General features: G+C 33.2%; 1 protein-coding gene across 5 annotated transcripts in view; it reads right to left on the bottom strand.

The window, feature by feature from the left end:
- Window positions 1–22,157: 22,157 nt before the first annotated feature.
- Pcdh9 (protocadherin 9) overlaps window positions 22,158–25,114 on the bottom strand; it is an 867,732-nt gene continuing 864,775 nt past the window's right edge. For 4 of the 5 annotated variants that reach the window (XM_005374195.2, XM_005374197.2, XM_005374196.2 and 1 more), the window contains one exon: window positions 22,158–24,319. In XM_005374195.2, the coding sequence (XP_005374252.1) occupies window positions 23,946–24,319 (374 nt within the window). In that variant the 3' untranslated portion in view covers window positions 22,158–23,945. The remainder of the gene's footprint in view (window positions 24,320–25,114) is intronic. The other variant, XM_005374199.2, reaches the window with a different exon arrangement.

Here is a 25,114-nt window from a genome sequence, read left to right as displayed (position 1 = left end):
TTTCCCAAAGTGCTGCTCTAAGTCATTTTTATTGCCAAAGGAAAGGACCAGAGGGATTGACTTTTATTTAGACTGCAGATTGGTGGAAGTTACATCTCACAAATTGAATGACAAGTCTCACATACTTTCTTTACCAATAAACATCCTGAAGTATTATAGCCTCATTTCTGTATTGAAATGAAAACCCCTTGTAATCTGTGCAGTAATGGATTATGAAGGATGTGCTGTGTTCCATAAGGCTTCCTTTTTTCCTCTGAGTTATGGAGATGGACGCGTGTGCAACCACCAGTGGATCTAGCAAATGGTGTTGAAAACATATTTCTACAAATTAAAGACCTGGAGGAAAGTTTTTTTTTTTTTAATTTTGCTTTCTCATTTTTTATTTCCATTTCATTTCAATAGCAATAAGATATAGGAATGAACAGAGATGTGAGGATTAACTATAAACTATTTCTAGAATGCTGAGATTAAAAGGTGAAAGTTTAATTTCACAGTTTCAATCAATATATTTTTTTTAGTGCATGTCTGCAGCACATAATGATTATGTTCATTGCAGATATTTGGTACATGTTCATAACAATTTGAATTCTCCTTTCACCCCCTTCCGGGCCCCTCCTCTCTCTTCCCTCCATCCCTCCACATTTTCATCCCCTTCTCTTTTACAATAGTTCTATCTCCCTGTTTTCTATTACCAATTTAAACATTTTGTGTGCATTTAATAGCAGCAGGAAAAGAAACTGAAGTAGTGCATACCATGAAGTTTAGTTAGTAATAATGACCAATATTGAGTTTGAAATAAAATAAAATATGGTAAGTATACCAGCAGTACTAAATGGGGTGGACCACATGTAATTTTCATAAAATGTATTTCACTTGTATATTTGAATATGTGAACGGACTCACAATGTGTGTATTGTTCATTGCTGGCTGGGTGAATAATAAATGGTCTAAAACTGGAAGTGAGGAAGTCATGGTCCTGTTTGCTTATCATACATTTTCCTTTAGCCTATATCTCATGATGATTTTCTTTACTTGAGTGTTCTAAGAAAATTGCTTTATCTGATTTTACCTGCATACCATACTGGGAGAAAGTGTAAGAAACTTCTTTTTTTATAGTGTACCCCTCAAGGGGTAATTTTACCAAGTGAACTCATACCCTTTCTGATTTATTCTAAAACTCCAGGTTACAAACAATGTTCAAGAAATTAAAACACCATTAAAGTTCTGCTATTTCTACAACATTCATATTACTAATTTTCAGTTAATCGTGTTGCTAAACCTTAAAACTCCTGAAATACAAACATCCCATGATTACAAATTTAAAACAGGTTTCAAAGTAGAACTCAAATAAATCAGTCCTTTCTTCCCCCTTTATCTGCTTCAGGCAATGAAGGAATTTGCTGTGTCTCAATGAGACATTTGATATTTCCCTTATTTAAGTTGTCCCAACTTCAAAGCATTCCACATACAAATCCATCTTCTCTTGGCAGTCTCAATGTCAAAAAGTTATCAAGGGAACAAAGCCCACCTTCAGCTTAATAAAATGATACTTTTTAAAAAGACATTTCCATTATCTACAGCTGAACTAAAATCTATAAACAATCCCTGCATTCAAATTACTCTATTTATAAAAAAGTCAAAAATAAAGAATATTAAAAACTCCAAAGAGACATAAAATCAGAAGACTGAACTCACAGTTAACAATGCAGCCCACAGAATTTCAAGATAAAACCATGAAAGCTGTTAGAATAATAGGAAAGAGATTGACAATTCTGCTTTTTCTATGCATGGAATGAAATATCATTAAACATATTTTACTCATTTTGAGTGTTAATTTCCTGCTTAGGAAAAGTAACTTGGCGAACTGGCATGACATTGACTCACAATCTAGGTAGATGGAACAACTTAATGTACTCTAATTTCTATTTTTAGATTAAATATTATCATTAATTAATACTGGATGCATAGTTTTATTTAATTCTCTTCAGCCAAGCTGTTAATTAAGTGCTTAATGAAATGGTTGTGTAATGTTGGACAAATTAAATCAGTTTTCTCCTCTGTTAAATGGGATAATAGTTTCATTTCAAAAGGTTGTCATAAAAATAGAATAAATTGATAGATGTAGACCATTTGCTTGTCATAAAGAAAATGCTCCAACATGATTTGCTATGATATCATTTGCTTAATTTTGCAATCTTTCACCCCAACTTGCTTGCACAGTTGCAAGGTATAATGGGGTACTGTAGATGAGCACTGTCTCATTAGGAACAAGGAATTGGTACCGGCTAGGTCAAGGGGGGCACTGACCACATCTTACTGCACTTATTAGCACAGTCATAAATACTGTAGAACAACAGTAATAATAATAATAACTACATGTATTCTTGATCCTCAAATCATGTATATTTCAATGCATAGGAAATTTGAGGAGAAATATCCTCATAAAGCTTACAAGCAAAAGTACAACAAAATGCCCCCCACAAATTAACAGCGTTTTCCGTTTTTTTTTCTCTATTTCTTATGAACTTTAAAGTACAAATACAACTACAAAAAGGCTTTTCTAAGAAAAAGGGTTATTTTCTCCTCTGCTATAGGAGAAAAAGTTCAAATTTGCAGGGCCTCACTATTTGTTACATTGACAAAGGGAAGCTCTCCAACTCACAGTGTTAACTAAACACTCAAAAAGCATGTTGTTTCTGCTGGCTTAATCTTCCTGTGCTTTTCCCGCTTAACTCCCTGACATAAACTACAGAGCTCCTTCGAAAAACAAGTAACACAGATTGATTATGACTGAGGCATAACAACTATTGAAGAAATGAGAAGAAAGGAAGGACTGTACTAAAATGAAAAGATTAAGAACTGTGTGACAGAAATATTACCCTCTTACCAGCTTTGCAGTTTGTTACAGGCCTGGGTTGGAAAATGTAAGGAGATTCTCTTAGTTTTGGGCCAAATCCTAAATTTTGTATATAGATGAAATAGTTACAGATTTGAGACTCTCTATGAATATGAGATGTGAAACACCTTTAATACACACATTTTATAATTTCACAGAAACCCCTTAGAATCAATATACTGATCATCTCTCCTGTATGTACATAAAACTAGTGGTTTCAAAATGTTGAATCACTTATGAATGGTGGGAAGCAAACTAGAATCTGAATAGACTTCTCTGAATTCAACATACATAGTGTTGAATTTTCCTATGTGTAACACTATGTTCTTATAAGTGCTCATTAAATGACTATAAAGTGTATTCTTTTACCCATTGGTATCTCTTACAGTTTTACATATGAAGTTTTTAGTGTTATTATTCATAGAAGTTAGTAGAGCTGCATGAATTCTGAGTTTAATATTTTCTGAATGACAGTGTAGTGGCACTGCATCATGTATCAGGTAGGACAACCCATGACATAAAAATGATTCCCAAGGCTTTGATGTAAGAGGAAAACATAAAATTTTTAAAAAGCAGCAATAAAATTTGTCTAATTACTGTTTACTTTTTTCTTTTTTGTAAGATTTTGGGAGCTAAGCATTACATTGTATCAAAATGGATGCTTTTGTGTATTTTTTCACTTAATTGCAATGTGTGAGATAAGAATTTCCTTATTTTACATGTGAGGAAATATACAGATCTATTATATGCTTCCAGCAATGAATAGAAATGGCCTATGTCATCTTATTCTTTCCAATACGAAGCAGTTCTCATTTCAGTGAGTTTTACAGATAAAAATAGTTTTACATCATTTTTTTAGCTGATATTTTTACCTTTACTGAGGATGAAAACTTGTTGGTAAATCAACAAGGTTTATTAGTCAGCTATTGTTTATCAAGTATTTTTTCATTGCAGAGAGGATTAAAGAGTACACCGATACTGCTCCAGAAAGAATACAGAGACCAAAGGAACAAAGGCTGTGAGCATCATAAGGGGCAAGAAACAGGCATATTTGCTTCACGCCTCGGGCCCCCCATTGGATCTCATCAGTGTGGATGTTAATGTTCATAGGAGAGCAAATGCCATTGGGGATCATTGCATTATTACCTTTTGTAAAAATGTGAGGATTCTATTTTAACAAAATTAACTATAATTTTACCCTTTGTGTATGAGTTTCTGTCCAGTTTATTTCATCATCCATATCTGAATGACTAAAAGTCACTCCTAATTTTAGAGCATACAATGACTTCCACAATGAGGTAAGTGTTGCCGCTCTCATATGCTGTGTATTTTATAGTACCCTCTGGAATTAGTCTTAAATATTGATAATATGAATATATACAGTGTATTTTAATGTACTTCCAAAATATATGTATTGTTTTGGCTAATACAGATGAACCCTCTTGCCCTTGTAATATTGCCCTAAGGCTATCACTCTTAAATAATCAGAATAGGGCTAATAATGCATTTCTGATGTCTTAGGTTTTATTCTACTCTCTTCCAGCCAGATCACACTACCTTCTCAGCCACTTATTTGACAACAAGTGGAGCTGCCATCGGCTGGGATTATCACAGTATGAAAGTCCGATATTATGGTAAAGTAACCTAACATTAACGACGTCCATATGGTATATTCATTTTCTTTTATAGAGTGTTCTCTTTGGTTTGCAACATCACCTAAGTTATTCTATCTCATTGATTATATGAGGTTTCAGAATTGGATATATATGTATATATTCAGCCATGAGAGTAGTGTCTTATAATTAAGCAAATATTTGTGATATGGTAGTGGCTTTAAGCATAAAATATTGATTGTTCTATAATTAGGATATTGTAAAGTAGGTGGTTGCTGGATTGTCCAGGGTTCTGGTTTTGTACCTGGATCACTCCCTTGGTGTTGTACTCATGTAAGGAAGGCACCCACATCCTACCAAGATATCCTCTTACCAAGTAAATCAGAAAAAAAGAATCAGTTCCAGAAGTCCCCAGACAGCCAGACTTGGATGCATATCTGCCCTTCCATCAGAATACATATTTCATTCCTGAACATAGCCAGAACTACAGAAATAAGAGGAAAATCAAGCAATAGCTTTTGAATAAAAATCCACATGTATGTATGTGAGAGAAATATTTTAGAATCACAGGAATTGATCAAACTTAATCAGCTATTAAGCCACATGAAAAAAAAATTCAAAATGTAAATTCACTGCAATTAAAATTGATCTAGAACCATAGTTTTCAATTTTATTGGGTAAGACTATTTCAAACATTATATATTAGACACACATACTCCAAGTGAAGTTTTTCTTATTGAACAATTTTTATAAGTACCTCAATTTAATTTAATTAATATGTTACAGAATGATGGCTTGATTCTCTTGTGCAGTAGAGTTCAAAATTTATTGACCTGGTTCAGCCTCAGTAATAAAAAGACCATATGTGCAGTCAGTTGAACAAAAATATTATGAGAACATATTTCTATGACAAAGTGGTGTTTCTATGCCTAGCATTAGCAAGAAGACATTTTGCTTGTTTGTACTTACAACAATAAGATTGCAATTTGTTGAAAGGTAAAACCTCATCTTTTGAAAGTTAACCAGATGGCAACTAGGAACAATATTATGCACATCAATAAAATAATAGCAGGCCTACTTTCCATTTTGAAAAAAAGAATATAATTACCCTGATCATTTATTAACATTTTATGGATAAAAGCACAGTAATAAAAAACAAAAGATTAAAATTTTATAAGTCTCTTTTTTATTATTTTTACAGTAAAAATATTTCAAATGTCAACATATTAAATTAATAAGTCAAAACATTATTTTGGTGGAATATGTTTCTTAATTGTAATGTAATAAACATGGCATTTTCTATCTAAGGCGACTAATGTAATGCAGAATTATCCTCAGCTGTGTGTATACTTCATATGATTAAGTAGGCAGCTGTACCCTTAACTTTGTATTACTGAACATTCCCTTTTAAATGAAATAATCTTTACATGATTGCCTCCTATTCTTTTGGCTTTGCTATTGAAAATTGAAAGCCACAGGGAGTTAGTAATTATAGATGATCTTTTCAATATTTCATAGGCAGTGGCACATAAAAGATAAGATTATATTTTCATGGAATGGGTGTGGTGTATGTTTGTAGAAACATTAACTGCAATGAACATTTAAACCATCAGTATCATAGGAACAGGCTGTAGTATTATTTATTTCAAAGAAAATAAATTGCACAACTCGAAGTCAATGACTGTATTCCTGTTGGAGTACTGAAGGAAGTTTTCTACTAACATAAAATGTGCAAGTTACACTTTGGGAAAATATGTGATTAATCAGCTAAAATTGTTGAAAGAAAGATATAACCCTAGCATGTATAAAATAAGCACGAGGAATGGTGTTCTAACAAACATTTCCTGTTTAAAGAGAAAAGCTAACACTCTTGTATAAAGTGATGACTATACAAAGCCATGCTCTACAAACTAGTTTCTTTGAGTTGTCTAGATATTTTCAGGACAAACACCCAGCATTTGCTTTCATTAATCCTTCTTAGTTGCTTAATATGATCCCTTTGCCCATCCATTTCTATAACTCATGGTGCTCCAGGGAGAGTCCTAGCAAAGACATTTCCCTCTTATTTTCTTTGATGAGAGTTACTTGACCAGTCAACCACATCAAGACATCTCTAACACCCTACTCTTTTGAACTGTCAAAGAAAACCAAGGTCTGTTGAAGATATTCTCAGTGTACAAATTTCACCAGTAGCACTGTACTATCATCTTATGTTTTCCTAAAAATAAAATTACTAGTAAGAATAATGGAAGAATGATGATGGAAAGAAAGATCTATGACATGAAGGGAGTGAACTACAGTTAAGGAGTTTCTCCTATTCTGTCTGGCAGTAAACACTTTAAATTCAAAGGAATAGCTTATTTTTAAACAGGAATGTGTCCTAGTCCACACTGAGACAATAAGCATTATATGGAAACAGGAGACGATGGCCATGAAAAATATATATAATGTGTTATCCAAACATTAAGGACCAGAAAAATAACAATAAAATAAACTGGTTCTTGGGGAATCTAAAACCACATATAATTCTCTGTCAGACTCTCAAGAAAAATGAAATGATTTGCTAACATTCAATATCTAAGCAAATGTTTGGAATATAATTATTTAAAAGTGCATGAATGTTCAAATACATAAGTTAACTGAAGCTATACTATACATAAATCAAAGTGTATTTCCCAAATTCATCAACAATAGTAGTTTCTCTTCTGTAGTAACAGGAAAACACAGTTCAAACTCCCAATTCTATGTGTCAGCACAACAATGCACGTAGTTCACAGGCTTACCCTTCTTACTGTTTCTAAAGATTCCCTAGCAACACTTCTCTAGTCCAACACACTGATGCTCCTCTGCTTTTGCTATAGGGTGATGAGGAGTCCTTCCTGGATTCTCTTTGTTACTTCTCTGAGATCTTGTCTCCAAATGCTGCTGCATACAGGAAAGGTAGCAATTCTACAGTCATTTCTATAGAGCTCAATTAATGCCAGACTGCAGAATATAATAAAACTTTCCTAATATATGATTATACCATAAATGACTATATTTCAGGAATGGGAATTTTTAGAAAGAGTTACAAGTTATATCATCATAGAATCTAGCAAGAATTTCTGCTTTTCACTTCCAGGACCATCTGCCTAGGATTAATACTGTCCTCATTCGTGGAGTCACAGTCCCACGGTCTGTCTTGTGGAGGTGGGGAAATGGGAATGAATGAACATCATGGTAATCTCTCAAGCTCTGGGTCTCAATGGCATCATAAGCATCCCTTGTGAGGGTTTGCCTTTGTCAGTGGACCTAGATCGCCTCACATCTGCATGAGTCAATGTTTCTCCCAGATAGACCTCGCAAGAACAGAATGAGATCATCTCTCAAGCACAAATCAAATGTTAAACCTAAAATTCAGAACATGTTTATAAAGCCCATATTTACGATCTTGCCAGCTTCAGTAACTTTGAAATGTAGATTCCAGTTTGAGTAGTTGGAGAAACTCTTGGCAAATTTAAAATAGCAGTTTATCCCCCTGCATAAGTATTACATCTCTATATATTGGAACATTAAGTAAGTCTAAATTATTGTCTCCAATGCAATATCTTCTAGTATTTCAAATAAAATGCACCTTTTAAGAAAATGACCGATAACTCACAATACCGTATTTAATGCATGAAACTTTGAACAAGTGAATCAGAGTATATTTTTTTCATCTTCATGGCTCCACCACCACATTTTCTAAGGCCATTTAGCAATTCCTGCATCATTCTTGAGCAATTTATATTTGAATTTGAAATTCTGAAATGTTTTTCAATTCTTTGTGATACAATATAAAGCTCATGAGGAAGAAATCAAGAAAAAAAAGGAATTTGAGCAGTTGTTTTTTTTTTTTTAACTTCAGGTTGAAATAAAGTAATTCAGTGTGTATGTTATTGTCATGCTAATTAAAATACTTTTCCAATAGACTTAATATACTGATAAGAAGCATACATAACCTTGGGTCTCCCTTCTCTGCTTTGGTCAAGTAGAAAAAAAATGATACCTAACAACCATTTAATCAAACTTTTTTTAGACATATATCTTTTTAAAAATCCTGATACATTATTGCCCTATTTATAGGAAGTAAAGTTTGCTACTTCTAGAAATGAAAGAGCGTTGGTACACATTTTACGCTTCCTTTAAATGATGGATATAAGTCCATAGCTGGAACACTTTATTTTATTTATAATGCCTTTGTTATTGCACAGATATAGAATCAATTTCTGCTTTCATATACTTCTCAGTTAGTGGGAGTAGCCAACAAATTGACAATTATAATTTAATTTGCTAATGTTTCCTAATGCACTAAAAGGGAGCACAGGAGTGCACCTGGGCAAGGGAAGCACCAATTAATTTCCCGTAGCGCTTGCCTTCTACAGGAACAATCACCTTTGTTCCTGCCTCTGAGTGTCAGCTGCAGCCTGGCAAAGGGAACGGAGCCTAAATCCACTCCTAGTAAAAAAGCATTCTACTTTTTCTCCAAATAGGGAAAGGGAGAAAAACAAAACAAAATCTAAAGCACATGAGATACCAAAGAGAAAAGCAGAGCAGTAATCCTAAATTGGTTTAATAATGCCTTTAATACCTTTATAATGCCTTATAATGCCTCTGTAACAAACACTGGGGTTTTCTTCTAAGTACTCTTAATAGTACCAATGCACACTTATTTGCAAGGACTCAAGCACTGCATTTTGTATAGTACTCTACAATTAGATCACAGTCATTGTTATGGTTTGTGTCTAGATGTCCCCCAAAGCCTCATGTACTTTCCAATGGGGCTTTTTCAGAGGTAGCTGAATCTCGAGTTTGTGAGTGATAGATAGTTCAATGCTAGGATTATGGGTCCTGGGATTAAGAAGGAGATTACCTGATCAGTTCTCTGATTGGATTGGCACCACCCTAACCTCAGCAGTCTGCATAAGATAAAAGGGCCAGAAAGAGGCTTGTTTCCTCTCTTCTTGTACTTGTTGCTTTTGCTGTTTTCCACCACCATGAACTGTTGCCGTCCTACCACGTGCTACCCTGCCTTAGAGCCACGTGATCATGGACTGAAACCTCCACAAACTGTGAACTAGAGAAACATTTCTTAACTTTGGGTGTCAGGTATTTTTTCTCAGCAATGAGAGAAATGTAACTAAGACAGTCATGAAAGATTTATTGCTTAGCAAACATTTATTGAGCTTCTACTATGTCTAACACTCAAAGAATTCAGCACTTAAATGACATAAAGAATACTTTTCTCAAGGAGTTGAGAGGCTACGAAAGATTCCGGCAAATCAATAGATGATTAAAATACAGTGCAAGTGTTATAAAAAGGTCCATGGCAACTCATTACCTGGGAACATTCAGAAAAGCCTTTCTCTTGGAGGTCATTTTTCTTATGTTCTGATCTGAAGAGTGAGAAAATTTTAGATGTTCAGGGAGAAATGAAAAGAAAGTGGTATCTCAGCAAAGATCACATGGTGCCCAAGAACAACAAAAAGAGCTTGGTGTTTTCTAGGGACATAAAGAAGTTCAGTTCAGCAGGATCCATGAAGTGATTCATGTTTTGCAGTAGCTAGAGAACAGGCTGGACTTATAATCAGAGGGCTAATTGTGCTCAGATCTGCAAGGTATTTCAAAACACATGAACTTCTAGATTGACAGCAATAGAGAAACATTAAAGATTTTTAATGAAAAGTGCTGTGATTAGATTTCTTTTTAGAAAAACTTTTCTGGATACTTTTCATTTCTGGATTCTCCAGATTTCAAAACAAGACGGAGATAAATATAGGTTAGAACTTATTGCCTGTCCATGGTGCCTGTATCAGTTGGAATTTAAGCTATGTCCTGTATTCGTTCAATACCAAGCAACTCCCAGGCTGTCAGTGGCTTTAGTGGTTTATGTCATCATGGAAAGGCCTGCCGCACCACCCTTCATCCTTAGCGTGATGGGCTATCTCCCCGTCCCCGCCGCTGGGTGGCTTGTTTCAGAACACTGCATCCTACCAAGTACCGCAGCATTAATCACAGCTCTTGGGCCTGGACACAACCTGAGCAGACACACAGGAGCTGTTATTCCAGCTTCACTTCTGTGTGGAGTCAGTTTGGATACATCAGATTTAACTTTTCTAACGGCTGCCTTAGGGGAGCCGGGTAGACATGAGCTGGATGTAATTTTTGAGTATTTAATCTGCCAAGCAATGGTACCTCGGTTCACAAACTTGATTCTTTCCACGATTCTGGTCACAAACTGAGTTGGACAAGATTGGAATCTAACTCAATGGTTAGGTTCAGTGTTGGCCTTATGGGGAGATTTGATTCGGTTCTTATCAGCTTGGTTTGTGACTCGAATTGTGAGAGAATTGAATTCATGAACCAAGGCACCACGATTTATGAAGATTTCATGTGGAGACAGAATGCAGAATAATATTTGCAGAATTGGGACACTTGTAACTGAACTATTGCCTTTAATGAAATCAGCCAACATATACAGAATGGGAGAAAAAAATTCAGGGGGGAGTCGATATTTAAAATATGAAAAAAGACTGAAGTTCTCAAAAATACACTTAGAAGGCTTTCTTAGAGAAAAGCTAAGAGAAATCCCAGGAAAGTTGTTGGTTTTGTGGTACTAGTGTTGGAACCCAGGGCCTCACACACGTGAGGCAGCACTTCACCTCTGAGCCACACACCTCACCATGCAGCAGAGTGTCTTGTTTCAAAAGAAAAAGCAGAGAAGATTCTGAGATGTGAAATGCTGTTGAGACTCTGAGGGAAATGAAGACTTAAAGAATAGACGTCTAAATTAAGACAGAAATTTGGGCAAGTGAATTTAGCAAGACAAACTCTTTTGGATAGTTAGGAGTCAGAGAAAAATACTATGGAAAGTTGAAGGATTATTATGGACCTTTCAAGAAGATTATGAAGTGGAAGAAACAGATGATAGATGTAGGTGATAAATTGAGAAAAGGATTTTCTATTTATTTTGTATTATATATTGCTTGTTTTAAATTATAAAAACTAAAGTGATCTTAAATACTTACACAGGAAATAAGAGAATTTCTGACAAGTAACCATATAGCTACTTTGAGTCAGGACTGATTTGTTTGCTCTAAATCTCTATATTTTAAAAGGACAGATAGTTTATATGACATTGTGGAGTGGAGGCATCACTTGAAATTTTGAAAAATCTGGATGTTCCGGGTACATAATATTTGTGGTGACCAGAGAGCCAGGTAGCTCAGTAAAGACAAATGTTAATTTCCTGCTTAATTCATTTATCTGTTCTAATTTGACCTGTGTAAACACTTGAATTCATGTAAACTAAGACACAGAATAGAAATAGAATAACTATAGAACATGTCTGAAAAAATTCAGAGATATGGATTTAGAAAATGGAAAAAATTGTAACAGGAGAGAAGAAAGACAAAACAAGGCATTCAGCTATGTTTCTGTTTTGGTGATGCAGTGAAGGGTTTCCTGTCAAACAGCATGTCCACAATGGGACCCTTTAGTATGTAGGGATAAGACTGAAGAAAAATTCATTTGCAGTCATCTGTAGAATTATCATATTTTAATTATTTTGTAATTGAAGGATGTTTAGAATGAACTGCAAGTGCTGCTACTAATAAATGGATTCAGAGGACCTTTAGCATATTCCAGAGACCATTCTAAACTGTTATAAACCACCCCTTAACCCTCACAATAAGTCCATGAATTCAATATTATGATTCCCTTCCTTGTACTTCATTAGAAAGTGATTGTATCAATTATATAAATGTCAGGTTAAATAGTGAATATAGACATTTCTCAATTTAATGAGATCCAGGGCTTTCATCTCCTTTAAACTTTTCTCCTTAAGTAGGATTTAGAAGTTAAATATCCTTTTTTTCTTGGGTTATTATTAAAAGCGTATAGTGAAAGCAATCACTTTTTTAATGATATTTCACCTGCACTAGGTAGTTTAAATGATATTCTATTGGAAATGGATATTTGCAATAAATGATCTTCTTTGGTTAGAATTTTCAAATTGTATAATCCATACCAATTTAACACAAATATAATCATATAATTTATTAAGAATAAATACTAAAAACATACAGAAGTATATAGTATAATTCTACATATATTTATGCATAATACACAATATTTTGATTATATATAATCAATATATATAATATAGAGAGAGGGAGTGTGAGGAGAGAGAGACACAGAGAGAGAGAGAGCAATAGACACAGAGTATCTGCCAAAAATGTATGCATCAGGAAAAGAAAAATTTGTGTACATATTTTAATACTAAATATATTGAGACAACATGAGATTGATACAAGTTAAGTTTGGCCTCTACAATTACAAGAGATGCTCCAAGTTGTGGCCATTATCTTCCAGACATTTATTAAAACATTCAGTTTCTAAAGTATGTGTACATTTTGTGGGTGTACTGTGTACATGAATGTATGTATTAACAGATTAACATTTCACTCATTCACTAGATATTCATATATGTTTTTTCTGGAGGAATTTATATTAGTTGTTTTGCTCATACTGATTACTGTGTACAAATAAAGTGGCAGGCTTTTTCTATGCAAGTGATATGCAATTATTGTCAGCAATTAAACCATAGCAAGTAACAATCACCATATAATAAAGCAATGAACAGGTACCCTCTGCAAATGCCTTAATGGAGCAATGGCTTATTGAATGTTATGATTCAACTACTCCTGCATGAATATTTATATTTAACTCTTTACGTTTTTGTTATTACACCGTGTTACAAAGAAGAGTGCTCTAAAATGTGAACCACAGAAAACTGACATTTAAAGTACATTATCAGCCTTTCCTTGGGGAATGTGAAGACTAATGAGTTACTAATACGTGGTATGACCCTGGCATTATAAGTAATTTGTTTCATGTGTGTAATCTGAGATTTTTGTTTGTCAAATTAAGAGGCAATTCTCCATTTGAACCCTAAAGTAAACTGTAGATGTAAAAGCAGTTGATTAAACTTGGTGGTGTAGGAAGAGAGGGCATTTATACTCTGAAGCGTCATGCAGACTTTTTTCCAGATCCTGGGAAACCCATGCTCTGCTCCCTGAGAGCATATAGCTCCCCTTGTTGTCAATAGGGGCTGCAGTTCCATGACGAGAAGAAAACAGATTTAGCTAAAATTAATTACCAGACTGTTTGAGTCTCATTTTAATGCTCTGTTTATTAACAATCAAAGTCCTTATATGTGGCAAACTTTATTCTTCACCTGATTTTCCTAAGAACAGAAGGTGAGTGTAAAACAATGTGGCTGTGAGTATATAATTCTAGCCCACATAAAATGTAATTAATATTTTAATTCAGTAGCAGGAACTTCAGCAGGATTTCCCGGCAACATAATAGAATATACTCACAGTAAACTTGTGTCATTTTGTACTGTGTTATCATTTCAAGGCTCACAAATAATCTATTATACATTTAACTAATAAAATATATCTATGAACGTGAAAGTATACATCAAACTCTAAAGGGAAGAGGAGATGTTCATGCTAGAGCTAGTTAATAAATAATTTTATTTCTATTTTTAAAAATGAGAATTTATCATTCAGTCCCAGATTTAAGGAGTGTTTGTGTATCTCTTACTGAGGTGATATCACGCAGTTTCAAAGCCCAGTCCCTACAGTCAACAAAGATGGTTGGCATTGCTACTTGCTAACATTATGTTCTCCAGTGGCTTCATTTACTCTCCTTGTATCTTAATTTTCTCATCTGTAAAATGGTGATAACAATGACAATTATCCTGAAAATTAAGTACATGATGGACTTAAATATATTAATATATTTAAAAATTTAAACTATACAGAGAATGGAATAAAAGCTTTGTAAGGTTTAGTAATGAAAACTTTTAATGCATAAATAAGGCAAACCATAAGATAGTTATGTGTTGTAGAGTAATAAAAGAGAGTAAATAATTTTCCCATGAAATCAAATTTAAAATTGTACATCTAGATGCATCATTCCTGGAAATTATACTCTGTGTCATAATATGTATGGCAGGGCTTTGTTACTTATTAACTCTGAAGATCAAGTCCCTAACATTTCCAGTGTTGTTGGAGACAATCTCAACCAAAGAATGTAAATCTTTAATCTTTACATCATGTGTTAGATTATGAAACTTAACTAGAATTCATCTAACCTGCGTGCACTGGGGCTAGTAAAGATTTCAACTATCTATTGTAATCTATATCATATCCCAGAGGATTGGTCTTTAGGTCTTAAACAAAATTTCATTAGAAATGTTTTTAACATGATAGATGAATCAGGAAATGTAATTGAACCTGGGCCTGTGTTTTTGTTGTTGTTGTTTCACAGGGATATTGTTTTACCAGCTGTTCCAGAGACAAAAAAAAAAAAAAGTCCTCCTTTTGACTTAGGCTTTCTTGATGGATGCATCCTTTCCATTGTGCAGAAATGAGATCTGGAGGGTAATGAAGAGGTTGGTGATACAACATCCTAGAGATCTACATTTTCCAAGGGGTGGAATATGTGAACAGGATTACCTACATGATATACAATTTAACATTTTTAAATGTTATTGTAAGTAAAGCAGGATAAATATTTAATGTAGAATTTTATGTGATTTATTTAGTGAGATTCTTGATTTATACACACTATTAACTAATCAATGTTACACTTCAAAACCATGAGTTCTTTAAATGCATGTTACTAATAAGACATTTAATTTCAGGTTTTTGGGGGAAATCATAAATGTGGTATGTGACTCCCTGAAATGGGAGTCATTTGAAAGTTATTGTCTATTTTGAAAGTTGTTTGTTGTGAGTAGCTTCAGGTTCAAATAAATGATCCATTCTTTGAACACATATAGAATCTGTGACATCGATATATGTCTTTCACACACACACTACAAAACATGTTCTCTTTGTCTTAATTTTCTGTTACTTTTTCTCCCTATGATTCACGTTGTTTCTTTTTAACCCGTCTCTATCCTGGTTTTGGTAGAAATAAGACATTTAAAATGGTAGCTGGTATAACCATAGCCTTTTCTATGAATCTGGAAGGCACAAATAGCATAATTCTGGCAGAGGTCAGTGGCAGTGGAACAGGAATGTACATGATTGCAGCAGTGTGACAGAAGTTAGAACAATTTCCTCAAGTTTTGAAATGTCAAGGAGGATACAAGTACCTGTTAAAGTAGTGACCACATGGCACAGTTAATGAAGTGTAGACTTCAAGAAACACAGAGAAGAAAAAAGGATTCCATAAGGAAAATATGAAAGATTAAAAAATAAAATTAACCAAAAGATAAAAATTAACATTAATAGCTGTATCATTAGTTTCTCTAAAAACATCAAATTTCCAAAATTACAATAGTTTTACACTTGAAAAATTGAAAAGTAGTTAAAATAAAATGAAGCTCAAAAGCAAAAATAGAAGAAAAGGTATGAAATTCAAAAATATATACAAAAAGACACTCATGAACATCTAATATATCAAAGAAAATTCACAAAAGAACCTAAAAATATTAAAGGATAAATGACAAGGAAAACATGACATTCTAAATTTATAAGATAAATGTAATATGCTCAGAGAAAAATTTATAATTATTAACACTTGAATTCCTAAAGGAAATGTTCTTAAATCAATAACTTTATGTTATTCCCTGAGAAAGAAAAAAAAGCAAATAAATGTAAACTTAGGAGAAGGAAGGATAAAATTAAATTAGAGAGAAGAAACATAACACAACAAAAAGGGAAAACTATAGCAAAGAATCAAAACCAAAATTATTTCATTGAATAAGTCAACAAAATTGATAAAATGCTAGCTTCATTAAAAAGAAAAAATCAAGAGGGAAGATACTTATAATTAAAGTAAGAAATGAAAATGATGATATCACTTCTGACCTTACAGCAACAAAAAGAATTATAGGTAGATAATATGAACAATGGGATACTAAGCATTAGGTAACCTACATGTAATGAACAAACTCTTAGGAACATATAGATTCAAGAAGAAATAGAAAATTTCAACACACTATTAACAGGAGATTGAACCAGTTACCCAAACCTCCCCACAAAGAAAACTCAAAACTAATGGCTTACTGGAATATTCTTGCAAACATTTAAAGAAAAATAAATGCCATTCTTCTTAATTTTCTCCAAATAGAATAGAAGAGAATACATTTTATCTCATATGACAGTGTTATACTCTTCAAAAGGCAGATAAAGATAGATCGAGAAATGAAAGTTTTCAGCAAATATTCCATAAGAATATGGAAGCAGAAATGTACAACAAAATATCAGCAAAAAAAATCCAACACCATATTAAAACGCACATTAAAGCATGACTAAACCAAGGGATGCAAGGATAGTTTAACATAAAAAAAAATCAGTCCATATCATGCACCAAGCAGAAAAAGTAGACCAAATAGGAAAATAACAACTAAGAACATAAAAAGATAATGATCATCTCAATAGATGAAGAAAAGTCATTTAAAAAATCCACATGTAAATGAATGTAGCTGAACCCTGACCTTAACTATATATGAATGTTAATACAACTTAGATCAAGATCTTTAATATAAGAACTAAAATTACAAAACACTTAAAAGAAATATAGGGGTAAATCTTCATGATCCTGTATGTGACAATGAACGCTTGTATATAACAACAAAACATGAACAATAGAAACAAAAACTAGATGAATTGTATTTTATCAAATTAAAAATTTTGTATATCACTGGGTAATATCAAGAAATTTAAAAGATCACCTACAAAAAAGGGAAATTTTGTAAACATTGAATATGGTGTAGATTTAATACCCACCTTACTAAATAGTCCTAAATTTCAGCAACTGACAGCATAACTAAAAGTGGCCAAAGGACTTGAATAGACATTTCTCCTAAGATTATATATAAATAGCTAGTAACCACATGAAATGATGCTCAGTATCCTCATTCAGTACAGAAAGAAGGACAAAACCAAAATAAGATACTGTGGCCCGCCTTCTAGGAAGGTGATTTTTAAAAGGAGGCAAATAAATATTTCTGAATATGTATAGAACTTGGATTTCTAACACCTTGCTGGTGGTCAGATAAAATAGCACAGTAGATAGGGAAATCAATTTGTCTTTTCTTCAGAAGCTAAAGATACAAGGGTGGAATGTAGGGGGATGATACAGTACTTGCCTAACATGGGAAACATCCTAGATTTAATCTTCAGCATGGAAAACAAAGTTGAATACAGAGTTACCACATGCATAAGAAAATGGTCCCCCAAAATTGAGACAAGGAATTAAAATACATATGTACATTTCTACACATATGTTCATTGCATCATTTTTCATAATTTACTCTTTAGTAGTAGAATTTATCCAAGAATAAGTCCATCAACAGAAAAATATCCACATTTATTTTTCCAGCTATAAAACAGGTCTGATATACACTGTAGAATGAATGGCTGAACCTTGAAAACATGACATTATGCTAAGTGAATAAGGTAAATAAAACAGAAAAATATATTTTTCACAGATATGAAATATTGAGAAGATGCAAATTATTATAAGTACAAAGTAGATGTGAGGCAATGGGAGATGGAGGATGGGTCAAATGTCAATTTATTCCTTAATGTTCACGGACAAGAGTGATGAAGAAAGTTTGGGAAATAAATGTTAGTAATGTTGTATAACATTGTGAATGTAATTGAGGACAGTATATTATGTATTGATTAAGATGGTTAAATGACATCATATCAATACATCTATCTATAACTATATTTATAGCTATTTAAAATGGAAAATATTTGGCTCTGTATAAGCCTCATAGTAAAACCTAATTTAACCCAGTATTTGAAAGAGGGGAAAGGAGAATTTGCCAAAAGCCAATTTCCAGCGAAACTGTAGACTGGACAACTGCAGCTCAGGCAGGCTGAGGCAAGCACATGCCCGAGTGCTAGAGGACCAGTGAGAAGAGGGTGGTGTAGGATTAAAAGAACAGTGGGTGTCACAGTAGAAGAGAGGTACTATGCAACATCATAAGTGCTTTATCTGTATTCTGAAAAGTCAACCAACAATGTATCTAGATTTTTGTACAAAGATAAATGTAAAGTCTGACTTACTCTTATTTTAAAAGGACACTCAGTCATGGTTAAAGGAAGTTAAATAGTGAAGTTCAAAACAAGCCAAAAGGAGAGCAGGTAGGAGATCTGTGTAATAATCCAGAAAACAGGTTATGTTACTTAGAGCAAATTGATGAGAAGCTATTGGAAGTGGTTAGGTTGGATGAATCTGGAATTTTAGTCAGAAAGACAGAGATATTCTGTAAGCACAAAAACTATAAAGACAACTCCAAACTTTGCTGTTTGACTAACTGCTGGAGGTGTCACTAACTGAGAAGTTTAAAGATTAAGTACAGTGTGTGTGTGTGTGTGTGTGTGTGTCTGTGTGCACGCACGGGCAAGTGTGTGACATTAGAGGGAAAAGAATCTGTTGAATATCTCAGTGTTGATTAATGTCTGAAATATACAAATTTAGATGTTAATTACTGTTCGGGGTTAAAAATTCTGGAGTGTGGCCAACAGATTCAGACTGAAATGTAAATTTGGATGCATGAAGAAGAAATTTAAAGTGATATTAGATAACCCTCCTCTGAGAGAATATACAGAAGAAAAAGAGGGCTTGGGATCAAGTCTTCAACCTGAAAAGACATTCTGATGTGATACAAAAAGGAGAAATGGACAATGAAACCTGAGATGGAATGCACAGTGAGGTAAGAGGGACTAAGCTATTGTGACTTCAAGGACACCAGAAGAAGTAAATGTTCCAGGAAGAAAAAGACTTATTTATGTGCATGGAATTTTAGAGCTGTGATGCTCCCAGCAATCAAACTGTCCGTTATATTGACAGTCTAATATACCTGTATATGCATAAATTTGATAATGAATTCATTTACTGGTGATATAAATAATTTCATTTTTTCCTGAAATAAGGCAAAAACACTTCTTATACACAATAAGTTCTACTAAAACAGGCTATGTGAATAGTCAGTTGAATGACATTAGCTATAATATCATTAAATAGAACATATAACGCAATTTTACTTAGAATCACCTAACAATATAGAGCAGAAAACCTTGAATGTGTTAGAGATTATGGTAAATTGTTTCATTGTTTTTGGTTATTATTTCTCAGGATATGTCAGTGATGACAAAACTTATGATAGATGTAAAGATAAAAAATAAACAAAGCAAACAGCTCTCATTAGAGCAGAGGAACTAGGAAGGACATAAGTTCAAGAATTTTAATTTAAATAGCCTATACTCGTTGTGGTGCACTGTGCTCCAAGTGTGTGTTCTTAAATACGTATCATCAAATAAGTCTAATAATAATTGTTTTATATGTGCTAATTAGGACATTAAAGGGTATTTAAAAAGCAAGAAAATTTGAATACTTTACCGAAGAAGATAAATTTTACTATAAAGCTTCAATAGCAATATGAAATAATAAAACAAAAGTAAAAGTCTTCAGTGTGGTACACACTGAAGACTTCTAAACAGTATAAAATGAAATGCATGTGTCGAGATCCTAAATAGCATTAACTTAATATTTAAAAGTAAATGATGATGGCATCAAGATAGTAAAATATCGATATCTTTGGAATACTCATTAGTTTATACCTTTCAGGAACTGAATATGGTTGAAATAATATGATTATCATATTATAGTAATGTATACTTATAAAGATATTATAGTACGGAAGATATTTTTTGTTCTTTTTGAACAATGAAAATTCTTGTTGATGTCTACTAAAATTTACATTGGCAGTTGAGAAAGTTGTGAAGAACAATATGTAGAGAATTTATTACGTGATCTCTGTGACTCAGGAACACTGGAAGAGCTTTATAGCTCTCTATAGTCTTTTAGACTCACAACCCCACTCCTCCATTGCATAGTTTGGTTTGCCTTTATACAAAGTAACAGGCTTGCATCCACACCAGAATTGAGATCAACAAAGCATCCCTTTCATTTCTCACTGCCAAAAGTCGTCACTGATAATAATTAACCATTCCTGGCTTCTACCCAACAGTTTAGTAAATACTGGAACCACTCTGGGCCTCAGCTGCATTTCTAGCTTTAGCTAGCAAAAGATGGGATTCTGAATGAGGTTTATTGAAGGTAACTGTGTAGCAAAAAGACTACTCAATTGTCTCTTAATGAATGACCACTATATATATATAACATATAGTTTATATGTATAATTTTATATATAGTTTATATACAATTTACATGTATATATAAAATTTGGAGTATGTAGATAAATGATTATTCAATAGATCATGTGCTGCTTTATAAATTTTCTTCTATATCTGCCTTAGAAAAGTGTTAATATTGCATAATATTAAGCAATCATTCTAAAATCATAATTTTTAAGCATTTCATTTACATTCACTGTCCTAGGCAATGCAAGTGACTTTTATTTCATAGTAATTAGTGATATTTAATATTAAATATTTGTACAATAGAGAAACATGAATTACACTTAAAAATAAGACTATTTTATTTATCTGATGAGTAGATTTTTCAATTGGGATTATGATTTTATGACTTTTAAAATTTTACAAAGCATATGATTGAATGCTTTGACACTAGATTGTGCATTTGTTGGAAGAAATTTTGTGAGGGTGACTACAGGAGTTTATTTTCCAAACTTTCTGTTTGGAGTATTTCTGTTAGAGAGTATTACTGTTTTTATGGGAAGCAAAAATATAAAGAAAAAACTTAGTTTCTTTCACTATGAGACACAGTAGACTGAATTATTTGATTTTTTTTTAATTGGAGGAAGAAGCTATATAGGAATACACTCTATTTTTTTTCAAAGTGGCTCCTTTTTAGTATTCATTCATTCTGTATCTTGGTATGGGTAAAAGAGACAGGAGCTGTAGTTATCTCAGCCTGATAGTCCAGCTTATCCAGGGCTGCAATGAGGATGTCATATCAAGCCAGTGTTCCAAACACATACATCCTCCTTTGTGTCTGATTCATGCATCTTGATTCACAACTACTCAAAAGACTGAAGGAGAAGAGTCAGATTTGCTTATTCCACTTAAAATTCCAACATGTATTACTACTGATCAGTTAATGCATGATGAAAATACATACAAGGCATGCATTTTGGGATATGTGTGCCTATTATGACAGTTCCTGTTCCTTTTTCCTTAATATGAAAGAAACTTGGATATGTCTCAGGATTTACACCATAATACCTGAACAGTCTTCTTCCTTGCCCAACAATGAAGTAAGTGAGAAAATGCCCCATGAAAGCTCATTAAAAATATAAAGAATCAAAATGAAAACCTTACTCATCAACCAGTGTAACCTATCTGGTTCCTGGTTTGGGATTTATTTTGACAAAACTGACATGAATTTTAACTAGATTGTGATTCAACTTTTTTCATGAATTCCTAGAAAATGATTTTGTAAGGATCTAACTTTTAATTTAGAATCATAGTTTCAGAATATAGATCTCAAACCCCATCAAATTCTGATTTGTGAATAAAAGTTATTTTATCAGCATATATTTATCCATTAATTACAGTATAAATAATCACTTTGGAGCTTGACCAAGAATTAACACACTACAATCAGGAATTCAGAACATTTATTGCAAGAGCTGAATAACTGTAAATAACGTAGAACTGGCAAAGCAGTAACAAGGATAATTGTTTAGATATTTATTCTGTCAAAGTCATCAAACACCCCTCACAAACCGACAAAAGTGTACTTCAATAAGCAATGCACCCCTACCCATTATTTTCCATTATACTGTGGAAAAATGTGAACTGCTATTTACAAAGAAATTTCATTTTTGGTAGGAACAAATTAACTATCAGATTAGCAAACCTTTTTTTAATTTTTTTTTTTAAATTTTAAACTGATGGTGAACCGTGGCATTAAGATAACTTTCACTTCTTTCAATAAACACATTTTGTTGCATGCTATTTATTTGTTTAAATCATCTGTCATGCCCTAACAAAAACCTCCTAAGAATGTTCAAATTTGGATTTGTTTGCACGTGCAACTGAGATCTTATTAACATTAACTGTCACTCTCTTGGTTTGACCTAAGTGACAAAATGCTGGTACCTGCCAGGCATTGACCAACTATGATAACAAACAGTTAAACAGCAATAATTAGAGATTTATCCCTTTATTTCCCCCAACTACCCTACCTGGAGAATGTTCTGTTACATCATGAAGGCACAACACATTAAATATTTTGTGGCTATGGTCTAATAACACTTGTGTTACAACAACAGTATTGTATATGAGGATCAACACAAACTCTGCCATTTCAACAAAGTTGCAGACACACATTAGCCCAGTTGAAACTATTTTTGAATAGTGGTTTTTCTTCAATATATGCTGATTTAGATATACTAGTTTTGCATGAATGACAAATGTAGGATATAATATCACTTTTGATGGATAACATTTTTCCCATTATTTTCTCACTTAATAGTAGGAATTAAGTGATTTTTGTCTATATTGAAGATATGGATATCAAAATGTAGGTTTTTAATTTTCAAGCATTTGCAGAAGTCTTTTTATGCTTTATATAAAGTTTTCCATTTTTCTTTCAGCTTTATTGTTTTTTACAGAATTTCTACATTGTAAGCTATCATACAAAAGCAAAATTTCAGAACCTTTTCTAAACACAAGTGTTTAAGATCCTTTGAACAATGTGTGTCCAGACAGATTACTAACGCAGAAACACCTCACCAAAAGAAACAACAAAAATAACAACAAAGAGATAAATTGAAAAAAAGGAAAGAAGCAGTCATAAACACAGAATATGTTACAACATTTGTAGGTGAACGTTATAAGTACACAAAAGTTGTTAATAATAACTTGCTTCTATTTACAAATATTTTAACACTGATTGACTTACAAGTGTCCACTAACGTTGTTAACAGCACAATAGGTTTAATGCTTATCTTTTTAAAGTTTGTTTGAAGTATAATGTCAAGTATAGTGGTCCCAGCATAAATCAATGACAAAGAGTACAATTTTCTAACTGGATATGTTTGTCAGTCACTCTAATCCATGGAACTTTCTTACTCTCCAAATGCATATTATATTGTTCATAGCAGCAGTCCAGGGTCAAAATAAAATGCAATAATAAAAATAATTTGCACAATGGAGAGATCTCTGGAGAGCTTAATCAATTCTAGTAAATAAGAATCACATGGCTAATAGAACTATCTTCTCTCTTATGTTGCAAAACATTGTATCTTCCATGGTGCTAACACAAAGTTATGGATATCCCTGCTAAAGGGGGCATAGTTGTAGAGATCTATTAAATGCATAAAGCTCTGACACACACGGTATTAGCATGTCTATTTAGATTAAAGTTATTAGGTCCCATACAGCCTTATCTTAGAGTTGGTGCTCCTTAGGACTCTCGATCACACCTCCTCCTTGCTTATACGACTTTAGATTTGCCAGAGGAATGTCTGCAATGTGGCTGCCATTGTTGAAATGGCCTTCATTGGAGCCATACTGCTTACGGTCATTGAACTGGTTCCTGTTGCTGTCTTCTTTCCAGGCTCTGGTGAGGGTGTGCCCATTCACAAGCTTGTCTTTCTTGACCCATTCTTTCTGGGTTGCAAAGGTTGAGAGAGGAGACTTTGGGTGTTGGTATGAGCCCAAGCCAGGAGGCATCCAGCAATTATCAGAGTGACCCAAAACCAGGCACTCCTGAGTGCACATCTCTGTAGCTTCTGCTAATCCTCGGGGACCCAGAGGCCCATCTGTAAAGGACAAGAGATAGACAAAGTAAAGAAAAGAAGTGGTCAGAAGTTTTACTTAAAATTATCCCTGTCAAGAAAAACTACATTCATTGGTGATTGCATTTTTTGCCCTGACATTATATTTTTAAACAATTTAGAGGTATTATTCTCCATCCTTTCAAGATTAACACAAAAGCAAGCACATTCATCATTTTGAAGAAAAGTTTATTTTTCTTTCTTCCATTTTTGTTTCTAGAAACACAGACAGACAAAAAGACACAAATATGTAAACAGATATAACCATTTTTAAGCCGTCCTTCCATGACATATGAATTATTACTGATTTATGTTCTCAAAACTCTCAGGAAAAAGCTTAACATTAAGAGAAAGTATGAGAAGTCAAAAAATTTATGTGTAATGTTGAAGAACATGTATATGTCATAATTGCACCAAACAAAAACCAAACATACTACTTGAAATACAGCATCATTAAAAATAACTGCTGTAGGTGGTTAGATATAACATTGTTTTTCTCTCCATAGGCTCTTAATTTTTATATAGGAAAGAGGATGAAAATACTGTACAACTTTTAAAAATTAAAAGATTTATTTTAAAGAGTATTTAACTAAAGTATCATCCCGAAGTCACACTTGGACAGCCATCAACATTCTGAGATACAAGTTACTAAAGAACCCCCTCCCAACACCCAACACTATCTGTTTCCTATAGGCTTAGCTTGTTTCTAGATTTTTTTTTTTTTTTTTGAGACTAGTTCTCACTATGCAGTTCAGGCTGGCCTTGAGCTGACTTTGTAGC

Source organism: Chinchilla lanigera, unplaced genomic scaffold (assembly GCF_000276665.1).
Source record: "Chinchilla lanigera isolate Chin_1 unplaced genomic scaffold, ChiLan1.0 scaffold00003, whole genome shotgun sequence".
Classification (NCBI taxonomy): Eukaryota; Metazoa; Chordata; class Mammalia; order Rodentia; family Chinchillidae; genus Chinchilla; species Chinchilla lanigera.
This window is presented reverse-complemented; position numbering and strand designations above follow the sequence as displayed.